At 43.0% G+C, this 12,689-nt stretch overlaps 1 protein-coding gene across 1 annotated transcript; it reads left to right on the top strand.

The window, feature by feature from the left end:
- The first annotated feature begins 1,112 nt into the window (after positions 1-1,112).
- dact2 (dishevelled-binding antagonist of beta-catenin 2) lies at positions 1,113-5,707 on the top strand. The gene is made up of 4 exons (XM_080868069.1): positions 1,113-1,505; positions 2,758-2,890; positions 2,988-3,281; positions 3,378-5,707. Exons 1-4 carry the CDS (start codon positions 1,233-1,235, stop codon positions 5,264-5,266), a joined length of 2,589 nt encoding a protein of 862 aa, XP_080724195.1. The 5' UTR covers positions 1,113-1,232; the 3' UTR covers positions 5,267-5,707.
- Positions 5,708-12,689: the final 6,982 nt, after the last annotated feature.

The following is a 12,689-nucleotide window of genomic DNA, read 5'->3' as shown; positions in this document are numbered from 1 at the left end:
AGATTTGTTCCAATCGTTGACTCTATTAACTTTGGCTTTTTTTCACCCATTAAATATATGTATAAACTACACTGTATGTAATTGGTGGGCATTCCACGTGATTCATATTATATCAAATAAACTTTATTTGTACAACATGAACTGACAACAAGAGTTGCCCCAAGTTGCTTTATATTGTTAGACCCTACAATATCAGTACTGTCTCATCAAAAATCATTGTCTTTCTTTTCAGTTCTGTATACATTTTCTCATAGTTTATCCATAGTCATCACCACCTTCCCACTTTGTGCTGCTACACATAGTGACACGAGGTAGGTGAGGCATTGCTTGTCATTCTTAAATGCTGTGTCGTTATAATCCCTTAATAAAATGCAGTTTAATTTCTAAAAGCCTAAATTGAGTTTATTAGTCATTTTCTTAGCTTAAAGCAGCTGTTTTTAACTCATTATAGAGATGATGAGTTTAAAAAAAATAGCCAGTGTCATAAACTGTATCTTTCTGTTCAACCACACGATGGAGCTGTTTATCTGTCATTGGTCTATATCAACTGGCCAGTCTCTTTTATTGCATTTGTTTAATCTTTAATCCATTTCCAAAATAATAACAATAAAAACAAAAATGAACAACTATGATTTGTGTGAGTTTTAACCCGATGAAGATTATATTGAAGAAGACTTTTTTCAAAAGCGCCATCGAGATCACACCAATTTAAAGATGAACTTTCTGCCTCAAATTTGTTGAATTTCACGCCTCTGATGGGATTAAATGCGTTGTCTCGTGACTACAGAAATACTTGTCGTTTTTATTCACATGTCTACTTTCCCTGAAAACATTGGCAGATGTCCACAAAGATGATTCCGGATCTTTGTTTTGCTCCGCTACTGGAGAGATTAATAGCAACAAAAGAATGATGGAAATCGCATAATAAAGTGTCTGCGGTATCTTGTGGTAATACGCAGATGAACTTTGCGCATGCCTGGGCAGCTTCAGTCAACGAGGACTTGAATGGGGAGGATTGGAACCAGATGTTTATTGGGACCGACGTGCCAGCCAATAAGGAGGAGGACCGTTTTGTCTGTGGGAGGAGCTTAGTCTCTATTCTCTACTCAAAATTTATTCTAACAGGTAGTTTAAAATCCAAACAGCACAACAAGAGCCGGGGGAGAAGGGAAGCGGTTATCCTTAACGGCATTGTGTTTCTGGATGTTCCCGGGCGGCGCTGATCATTCAGCATGCTGAGCAGGAAGGGCTCTTGTATGGGGATGTTGAGCGCAGCAGCCGTAGTGGACCGCAGCAGGGTCGGAGAGAGGCTGCAGGCTGCTCTGGCAGGGCTGCACGAGCTGCAGCTTCTCCGGGACAGACAGAGCGATATGGTGAACTGGGCGCTGAGAGTCGACCAAGAAGAACCGGTCACTTCGGTCAATGCAGACTCAGAAGGTGCGCGGCTCATGGGGGCCGAGGAGCAGCGACTGGAGGCGACCCTGACAGCCCTGAAGCAACAGCTGGTAAGATATCATTTCATTAAAAATCTATAAAGAATAAAAACAACAGAATCTTTTGTGATACTATGCTTATGCACAACTTGATGCTGTCATGATATTTTATTGCAGTTTTCATTAAATATTAGAGAGCTTCACTGTGCTCACATTTATTTATTTATTATTTATTTTTAATAAACAGTTTATTTGTATAGAAGGGGTTTCCGTCAGCTGATGCTCATGTGCAGTCCGCCTTCAATTATTACCAGACACACTTTTATGTCCTCAGCTGGGGGTAGGAAGTAGGATGGGTGTCATAAATCAAGGTTCACTGCAGGACCCGAGGACTTTTTAGCTGTGTGTGCGCGCGCACTTGGTGCACGAGGACCGCAGGGGGTCAAACCTCAATCATTAACCACTAATGCTGGGAAATTAAAAAAAAAATGGAACTTTTGCTGTGGATAAGAATCAAGGGAGTCTTGTTCATCAGAGGAGTTGTGGAGACAGAGAGCTCTGTGGAGTTTTCCATGACAAGCTTTTTCCATGCAGGCTGCTGTTATAAGCATTTTAAAGGAAGTGCAAGGGATTAGGGTGCTATACTTGACATGCAGCACTGGTCAAATGCATCAGACAGCATAAGGTTTAAATTGCGTTTTGCAATCATGCTGATAACCACTGGGAGTTTTCCAAGAATGGTCTCAGTTTAAATAGAAACCAGATGATCTAACGTGATCTTCCAAGAGAATGTAGCATTCATAAAATAGTGTGTTTGCAGGCACTGACTCCAGAGATTTCACTTTAAGAACCACTGTAACAGTAAATACCCCACTCAAGCTGCAAAGTAAGCAGTGCTTCGCCCCAACCCCCAAGCTTTCCTCCTGTAGTAGTTTACACAATGGCCAGCCCCTCGCTGTGGGGGAGAAATGAGTTATCCACCACTGCTTCTTCCATGCTCCCCCATGTCCTGCTGGGGTTAATCATCAGCCACAGCTGAGTCGCTTTTGTTTTTCTGATGGTTCTACATTAGAGCTTCTTTTATCTAAACAACAGACCTAATCTTAATGGAATTACAGCATTACTGACATAGACTTTGACTTTTAAGACCAATTTTCCTGTTCAGAGACTGGCACAAAGAAACTCTGAGTGAAATCCTTGTTTGCATGGGAAGCTTTACTGTGTAGCTTAGAAATCTTCTACCTTTCTAAGGAAATCTTTTTAGAGACGGTCTTTGTTCTAGGGTGTACCACTCACACTTTTGTATGTGTTGCCTGTTTTTCAGTCTCGTCTTCGAAAGCAGGATGTGGGCCTGAAGACTCACTTGCAGCAGCTGGACCAGCAGATCAGTGAGCTGAAGCTGGATGTGAGCAAGGCCTCCACGGAGCAGCTGGAGAGTGACAGCAGGCCAAGTTCGGGTGTGGTGGCACACTATATTAAAGCATACACCCAACCTACTACACATACTCTTAAATACTGAGAAGATCCTCATTGAATTGTTCGTTTTCTTTCAAGGTTTCTATGAGCTCAGTGATGGCGGCTCTTGCTCCCTGTCAAACTCGTGCAATTCAGTGTACAGCGAGAGCCTGTCATCTTCACAAACAAGCCTTCTCCTCGCTCCCATCAGCCCTTCTAATTGTCACGTTAGCCCTCCACCACCACAAGTTGATGTATGCCGCCGACGTTCTGCTGATGAGAGCACTACCCAGCCTAACCCTCCGCGGGGTTCAGGCCTTCATCTGGGCAGCAGCAGGATCCGAGCAAGCGCTACAGGCTCCGAACAGGCGCGGCCAAGACCTGTGTCAACTGGTAACGACATCTCTTAATTTTTTATTAAGACAGTCTTTCTTCTTGTAAAAGGAGCCTGAGCTTTGGAAAGTTAATGTCTGTTTTTGTTTCCATCAGGTGATCTTGACAGAATGCTGGCTCAAGTTCCAGGCTACTACAAGTCTGCGGATGCAAAGAAACCCCCAATGTGTCCAAATCTTAAGACCTCCACAGGGGACCCGAAGTTTCAGCGCAATCTGGAGTCCCGCATTGGGACTGAAAAGTACCACTATCCCAGCCCCCTGCATGCGGTGGCTCTCCAGAGTCCCATCTTTTCCAATGGGGGTGAAGCAAGCATGTATGGACTACTAGAGGGTCAAGGACCCCCAGGAAACAATTACAACACCCTAGAAAAGCCCTATGAGACAAAGACACTGACACATTACATTGACAACCTTCTCCAGCGCAGTCTGAGCAAAATCCAGAGTGATGCAGGAAGTCGAACTCTGGAGAAACACAGTGACTATTGCAGGAAACCCATTGAAGATAAAAGTGTTTTTTCTGAAGTGGCTCAGAAAGAGGTGCTTATGCTGCAGCCTCCTCCAACTAAGATGACAAACATCATTCCATTAGACTTCACAGAGAAGAGACACTGCATGGCATACTCCAGCCAAGAGCTGGTCAGTATTGCAGACCATAAGCAGTCGGTGAGAGGCCCACAGGTGCCACAGCAGTACTCCTATCCTGCTGCCATAAAGGAGTACAGCTCTGATGAGGTCACCTATTCATCGCTGAAGAGAAATGATAAACCACAAGAAAGGTATGGCAGTGTAGCAAAGAGCCTTTCTGACAAACGATGTGGAGAAAATCCAGAGCCAAGGCCGCAAGATAGGAAGGATCACAGGCAAAGACCGGTGATGACCCATAGCTCTAGTGCAGAGGAAAGTCAAGGCTTTGAGGTTCATAGCAGTCACACAGCTTCACCTGAGTTTGTCCATGCCAAATTTGTGCCTGCAGGATCTCAGAAGGTCAAAGTTAGGCAGGCAGATCGTAAAAGCAAGGCTTTGAAACTGAAAAGGAAAACCAACGAGAAGCCTCGAGCTGCGAGGCACCAAAACTTTGACTCCTTCTGTGAGAGGACCAGAGAGATGAGCACTGGAAGAAAGGGAGACCACAGAAGATCGGGAAAGGGGAAAGCGACCCAGAAAAATCCCACCTGTCAAACAGAGGGATACAGACAGGGTTCAGGCTCAGACTCCAGCCTCTACAGTCCTGGACTCATGTCTGCCCACAAGACCCACCCAAAGTCGCATCCCAGCCATGTGGTTACAAAGTCCAGCAAAAGCCCCAGACTGCAGTCTCTGGAGTATGAGCAGCCTGTAGAGCAGAGGAAGAAGAGGCAGATGACTGCCAAATGGCCTTCTGATGCGGACATGTTCCTGGCTTCGTGTGGTCAGCGTCTGAGGTCAAAAGAGCCCCACGCTCTGGCACCAGGGAGCATGCAGATGGTCTGGAGTATGAGTGCCAAGCCAGGCCAGTGGATACGACCTGCACTCCCCTTCCAGTCCTCCGTGTCTTCTAGCTCTTTTCTCCACAGTCTTAATGCCAAATACCCTCCAGCACCCTTTCACGTTACCAGTCACTACCCCCCAAGGTGTGAGTCTGAGTATTCAGCTGAATGCGCCTCACTGTTTCACTCCACCATCGCTGAAAGCAGCGAGGGAGAGATGAGCGATAACACCACCAACCGCTTCGGAGATAGCGAGTCCAGCCAAAGCTTCCAATCCTTCTCAGACTCCGACAGCAGCCTGTCTCTGTACGAGGGAGAGCAGGCAGAAAGCCACGATGAGGAGGGAAGCATGGTGTGGGCTGAGGCTGCGCTGGGACCCACCGCAGCTGGAAGGCCCCTCAAGCAGCTCCCACCCCGCCCCGAGCCCGCAGCCTGCCGCATCAAAGCTTCCAGAGCCCTGAAGAAGAAGATTCGTCGGTTCCAGCCAGCCTCCTTAAAGGTCATGACCCTGGTGTAGAAGAGTTTCCTCCAGGCACAATGAGAATTCCTGGGGAAAACACAGAGAGCTTTAGCCTCCCAGAACTGTTAAGATCTAATGCAGTCTATTGTAAGAAAACCCCTAATTCAAGTTGGATCGCATTTGTGCACTGAGTGTGTAATTACTATGACAAAAAACACAGAAAAAAAAACAACAATGTATGAATGAATCTGAAAGTGTAAAAAAATCACTGTATGTACTGCATGTATAAAAATGCAACCTTTACACTTAATTATTTTAAAATACATATTGCTATAATGGAATTTTCTCATAGCTTGCAGCTGCATTGAACAATTTCATTTCTCTGTCTTATAACTGTCTGTACATGAGAAATAAATCTTGTTTAGTTACCATTTTACTTTCACTTTGTTGATTGCTTATAGTTAATCATCTTATTTGAATAAACTGATATTTAATGTACACTGTGTCCTTTTTTCCTCATATATTCAGACAGCTAGATACTGTAGACATTTTTCAAATGAACCAGTGAGCAAAACAGTGTCGCCAGTGTCTTATCTGGTAACTTCCTTCTTCTTCTGCTCTCTCTTTGTTATCAGTCATGTTGGAAAAGTCTCTGCTTAATCCTCACAAACATCCCACTGTGGCTGCCCAGTTTAGCATAGATAGCTCCTTATCTGCTTTCCTGATTCTGCCCAGCTGTTGGTTTAATAAGTCGCAGCTTCAACAATCAATCCAGCCGGTCGTGTTTAATTACAGGGTTAAACCTATCAGCCCCATTCGTTTAAATGTAAGTAAATACATGCAATGACGAACTAAAACACACACTCCCACTCCTAGAGTTTCGCAAACAGACACCTAGATGACGGTCGCTGCAGAGGTTCGGGTTTCTGTGGAGAGACGTGCAGTTTTTAAATCAGTCGGTGTGTATAGCAAGGGGCACATGGGATTTAGAAGTAATGACAGATGATAAGAGCCTCCTCATTTCTGAGCTGTCATGAGAAGCTTAGGCAGAGGGCAGCTGCACGAAGTTGCCCAATAATCTCGTTTCTAAAAAGCCTGCCTCGGTATCTTTCCATTAAAATTCTTTCAGAGATGGGGTGAGTGAAAGGGCATGAATGAAGGTAGGCAGCACTTCCAAAAATCAGTCCTCTCTACTTTGGTCATATTTGATAATGTTTTCTCCCATCAGGAGGCCACAGTGACCTCAAAGTTCACAACTAAGAAGCTTACAGGCCTGACAAACATTTTCAGCATTTGATCAAATTTTGCTTTGATGTGGTCCCTGCAAATCCAGTCATTACGAAGGCCGTTATTTTTGGCTCATGAATCATTTATTCAGCATGAGTCTCGCTTTCTTTTAACTAGAAATGTTCACTTTACCTTCAGAGGTTTAAAAAATGCATTTTCTTTTGAATAGAAATGCTCGATAAAGAGCAGAAGCACATTTCTTCTATTCGTTTTAGACACAAAGGGGAAAAGGGGGAGGGGGTGCATGCTGATCTAAGTCAGCACTTTAAGTTCACAAAGTTGCAACAATCAAAACAGCTTATTAGGGTTCGTACATCCAGCTGACCTCTGTCCTCTTTGTAAGAGTGTCAGCAAGTGGTCGGTGGGATTAACGCTGTTGTTTTCAGCCCAGCTCAGAGAGAGCATGACAGGAGCTGGACTTGTCTTTGATGTTGAGTATTGCAGGATCGCGACGGCCTGACCTTGTGTGTTCAGTGACCTTTCCAGATGTAGGGCCAGCTCATCTCTGAGAGAGCATCTCGTCATAACAAAGAGGTCAGGGGTCTTGTTTTATGCTTGCCGTCTCTGGGCTTTCTTTATTGTGTTCCTCCGTGTCCGACATATCAGCCAGTAACTTTCTTTTAACTCGCTGTTTGAGACCGTGGCAAGAGGGCAAGCCTGGCTGTCTACTGCAAGCCCGTTCCACGCAAAATCTTGCGTTTTCATGCAGAATCAGTCAGGATCTTAACTGTTATTATACTCGGATACCTGGGGGAAATAATTTGCCAAGGTGATGAAACCACGGTGGGTGGAACTGAAAGCTGCACGCTGAGCATCAGGTATGCAGGCAAACACCTGCAAACAGGATCTTCCCATGACATTTTATAGGGTTTAAAGTTGTGTACACATAGGAGAAGGATTCCCAGTGGATACGGGTCAAGTCATACTGAAGGACTACAGATGTCGTGTGGGATCTCATTACAGCCACTCTGCTCTGAGTCTGACACCATATACGTGTGAACACATGGGCAAATGATCACATCTAATCAAGATGAGACATCTTCCTGGCTCACACCTGCCAGTCAAAGGTGTTAACAAAGGTGTTTCGTTTAGTGTTTTTAAATATCATACTTTTGTAAAAAGTCTTGATTGAAATAGCATCAAAGCAATGATGGTACATTACCTAAGTAAGTAGAAAAATTTAAATAGCACATTAGGTTTCCTTACATGCACATGCAGTCCAGGCTTGTGAGTGTTCAGGGAGTTATAAATAGGTGCATGTGTAATGCTGATTTACTTTCAGTACTAGGACAGTTAAACGGTGCCAAGAACGCACGCCACTGAGCTGGCTTTTACAGTTACAGTGATCTTATTATGCATGAACGCCTTACTTCTTCAGCTAACATGCATGTGATTTGATTAATAGTCCATTCACAGCTCCATCTCTGTAAAAGACCCAAAAATAACAAGAGATTTAAAAAAAAGGGGAATCAGATTATTTTAGATTGAAGTTAGCAATTCTGTAACAATGTCACATCTGCAAAACAAGGTAAATATCACAAACAAGCGTGACTGAGAGCAGAAAAAGAACAACAAAGGGCGTGTCACAGACAGGTACTACATTAATTCAATTTTGACTTGGTTCACACTGGGTCACAGATGGAGGAGGGATTCTGCTCTTACACATGCACGAGGTAATCCCAAAACCCGATCCACACCAGCCCTTCCCAATCTGCCTGCATGTTCACAGCGCATAATATCACATCAAGCAGTCTGTTTCATCTCCTCATCACAGTTACTCCAGTATATAATACTCCTTTTTCAATTCACGCTGCTTATTGTGTAATTCTCTTCATTTCTTGTTTGTATATTTCCCATCATCTAGTTCTTTTTTTTTACATGATTTATTTGAGGCTGTGTTGCTTCCCTCATGTGAAAGAGGGTGCTGGGCTTCAGATATAAGATGTGGATTTACTATGTTGACAAATGTGAGCTCAGAAACTCATTACCACTCCGATGAGAGGAGCTTTCCTCTCCTGCCCAAAGTGGAACCCCCCGGAAGCCCAGGAGGGGGTCTCATGCTTTTCCAGGATTCTGCAAGAAAACAAGAAGGATTAACTTTAGTTTAACATGTTGGATAACAGAGCCAAAGCAGACTGACTCATGAGAACAGCCACAGCCGAGTCATGTTTTTATTTCAGATTATCATGGACTGATTTCTGAAGGATGATTGCAGATTTGGCTCATATGAGAACTTAAGATCAGCTGAAAAAGATGTATGTTGGCACAGTAACACACAGATTATTACCTGATGGTGCAAACGTGCAAAATGCAATGATACAGCTTATCAACATGACATCTTAGTGAAAACTGTGGTTGTATTTTGAAATGTCACCAGATATTTTGTGGTGAGCGAACATGTTGACAAGATGACTGGGTTTTTAACTGTAGTCTCTGCGCTTTTAGGTAAGCCACTGATTCAACCAGCAACTCAACTGCAGTCCTTTGCATGGGGGATGGGCTCTGTAGTGTGTGGGAAGGCTTTTGTCCCTTTGCTTACTGTACATATGAATGGGGCTGGACCAGAATGTCCAATCTAATGAATGTCAATAGTCTGAGACTTGGGTTAAGGAGCAGGCTTCGCTGGTTGTGTAGAAGTGGACAATAGAGATAGAGAACAGAGAGACAACACTTTAGAAAAGCAGGGATGTAAACAGGAAGAGATGAGCAACCAGAGACAAGTGTGAAAGATGGAGAGCAATAGAGACAGAGCATGAAAATGCAGAAAATTGAGAAAAAGCTGCAGGGAGATGCATGATGTTAGGGCTTAGCTGGCCCTTTCTCAGCTACCACCTGTTCCTCTTTAAGCACATCCTGTCATTTAATACCTAATCCCTTCATTCATTCCAGCATGTTTACTAACCATTGTCTCTACTCCCTTCAAGCTGTGGTCAAGAGCTGGTTCAAAAGTTCGCAGTGTATGGAGGGCACGCACTCTCAGTAACTGAGGGCATTGTGAGTATTTTCGCTCCTGCTAAGCAATTGTCTGAGACAAAGATTGTGCACGCATGTGAGGGAGTCGTGGGGTTCTAGCATTTGAAGCCAACATTATCAGCTTTTTTAATATGAAAAAAAAAACCAAAACAATGGCAGACAGATAATTGGGCAGACTACAGTACAGATTGTATTAGCAATCCATGTAAAGACACACATTTGTGAGAAGATATGTGCAGACAAAATTAACGACAATATAATAATAATCAATTTGACAGCGAATACAAAGCTCAGTGGAAGCTCAGGTATCTGATCATCAACGAAAGTAAACAAATAACAGTTTTGGATGGAGATCAAAGTAATCTCAGATAATAAAGTAACATCTGATTGGTTAAATAAATCCACACGCTGCTGAGGCGTTTCAATTAAAAATCATAAATGTCAAACAGACAGATGTGCAAGTGGAAAAGTATTTTCCAAATTTAGTCATTTACAATAATGTGCAATTCCTTGAATAATAAAATGCTGATGTCGCTAAGAAAAGAAATATTAACAGCAAGCGACGGTACATTTTTACTACAGTAGCTTTTTTATATTGGTGGGCATGTTTAAATTCAAATCAGTAATATAACACTGTTGTCCCTCTCACTCAGTAACGCTATGCTTGGACTTTGATTTCTGCATACGTGTTATGTGACTACCAGAGAACAGCACACAATGAGCCACCAAGGCCAAAAATTGCTTCCTTGTGGTAAAATGGTATTTTGTGTGGCCTGTGGTGTCGTGGAACTGGGGCAAATCATGATATTTTATCACTGTTCAGGAATTGAAACGGAAACAAGATTTTAATGCTGCCACATCTAACAGTACTACTGACCTTACTTACAAGCTATCTGTAATTCAACAGGGACATTTCCTGTAAATCTAAGTGGTTGGGTTTATCTTGTGGAAACCACAAATATCTGAACACTTCATCACTTTCACCCAACTATCCATATAATATATATTGCCTTCCCTGCTTGGCTAAAAACCACTCCTGTTTTGTTAATATATAAATGCTAAAAACATTGAAGTAGGGATCCAGAAAGCAAGGTGTGAACATGCTCTCTCAGCTAAAAACAGTTGAGATTATATAAATCAGTCGGATATGGAAAATTGACTTTTAATCCAGTAATGCTTTAAGTTTATTAGTTAACGCTCAAGCATGTCTGTGTTTTTATTAAAAAACAGTCCACTCCTAGTGTTTTCACGCTTGGATAGGGAAAATGATTACTCCACAGTCCCCTTGTAGCTTAGTGGGACTGTACCTAAAGTGTGCAATTTAAAAAAAAAAAAATCATAAGCTCATTATGGAAAAGGGAGAGTGTATTTGTGAAGTATTAGGTAACATTTCCCCCTTTTTGTTTTTATCAGTTTCAGTGTCTCCGTGAGGATGTCCTGGCGTTTTTATGAGCAGGATGTCCTGTTTCAGCTCAAGGAATTGCTTCTCTTTTGTCCAGCCTCAGGCTCTAAACTACTAAATTGAACCACCCGGGCCTCATACATCCTCAGAGAGCACTAACTATCTTGCTTTATCTTGCATTTTTCCCCCTACTGTTGGGTTTGTCAACTGGCTCGCCAACAAAGCCACCAATTCTCATCATGAACAAAAAACAAGCCTTGACTCCTCTGAAGTGTTGTGTGAGAGCTCTGAAGGAGGACATCAAAAGAGCGGGGAGAGTGACAGCTGGTCCTCCTCTTGGTCTGGCCCCCTGATAAGATCAGAGTGACAGGAGTACATGAGACCCAACAGGTACCTCCCTCACGCCCCGTCACCCTCCTTACTGCTCCCATATGGCCACTAACAAGACTCTCACCTACCAACATGTCAGTTCTTTCCGTGAATATTCCGACTTCAGGCACATCTGTGCATACAAATAATATCTCTATTAAAATAAAGCGTTTATTCGTTCACCCACCAAGCTACAGGCATTTTATCTTTGACCTCTAGCTATCTTTAGTTATCACCTCCACTCTGTTTGCCTGTCCTTCACATGTGACTGCTCTCCTTCCACAAGATGCCGTAAATCCATTGGGAGCGTTTGCAGCCGACCACTTGAAAGCTGTGGCTTTCTACAGCTCCAACCGTAATGGACTCTAGCCTAACACCTGTAAAAATATTTCAGACTTTGAGCGAGGACTCCCCATTTGTCTCTTTCCAGCCCATGTGTTCCAGTTAAAGATGGGCTCAGCTGGCTTGTTTTAAACAAGTCAATATTCTGTTAATTTTAGGAGCTCTAAACTGTTTGTTTGTCACAGATTTATGATCCCAAGTGCTCCTCATTCATTTAAGCAATTCAAACATTTTTTAAATAGCTACTTGATTTAAAAGGAAAAGCACCATCAAATAAAGAAATTCTAATGAAATACACACGCTGTATTTTCTTGAAAGCATCCGAGACCATCCAATTAAATTCGAGTCAGCTGGGGGAAACTGCTTGTTATGGTGGAAAGTGCCACATTTCCTTGGGGTCAGTATCTTGCCGTTTCGTTTGTTTGCCTCCGTCTCCAAGGTACAGTGGTTAGCTTGCACACCCCTCATCTGAGACAGGTCCCAGCTCGCAGGTGCAATGGAAAAGATCCAACACTAAGAAACTGCAGGAAATAATAAGGCTCTTTCCGTAACACACCCTAACTCAGAACCTCCTTTCTGTCCTTTTGTTTTGCATTAGTCTCTATTTCGCCTTTTTTTTTTTTCAGTGTCTCAAGGCAAAAGTCAAACAAACAGAAAACTGTGGAGCAGACAAATGTAATTTCATCTGGCTCCACTAACAAACTGCAGGACACCCTGAGGTCTTGTCAAAGAGCTGATTTGGACAGGCCTCTTCTCTCATCACAGGGGTCAGGGGTCATGCAGGGAACAGACCAAGTGGTATCAACTCACTGCACCTTCAGGAAACACAGAGATAACAGAAAATATTCCAAAATATCTTTCATAGCTTAATTTATAGATTCGTAAAAGAAAAAAAAACATAAAAGGCCAGTATAGTTATAAGAATAAGAGATGGACAGTTTACGCTACACATTTACGTAAATACATAACGTGAAACCTAATAATTTGAAGCTCCAGAGGGCCAAAGTTTGTTTGAATGCACTCGAGTGTCATTTGTTTATGTTGTACTGAGGAATGGGTCTTTGAAACATGACACAAAAGCAGCTGATGGGGGAGGGCTGGCCCTAA

The sequence above is a fragment of the Rhamphochromis sp. 'chilingali' genome, assembly GCF_963969265.1.
Source record: "Rhamphochromis sp. 'chilingali' genome assembly, chromosome: 20".
NCBI classification, from domain to species: domain Eukaryota; kingdom Metazoa; phylum Chordata; class Actinopteri; order Cichliformes; family Cichlidae; genus Rhamphochromis; species Rhamphochromis sp. 'chilingali'.
This window is presented reverse-complemented; position numbering and strand designations above follow the sequence as displayed.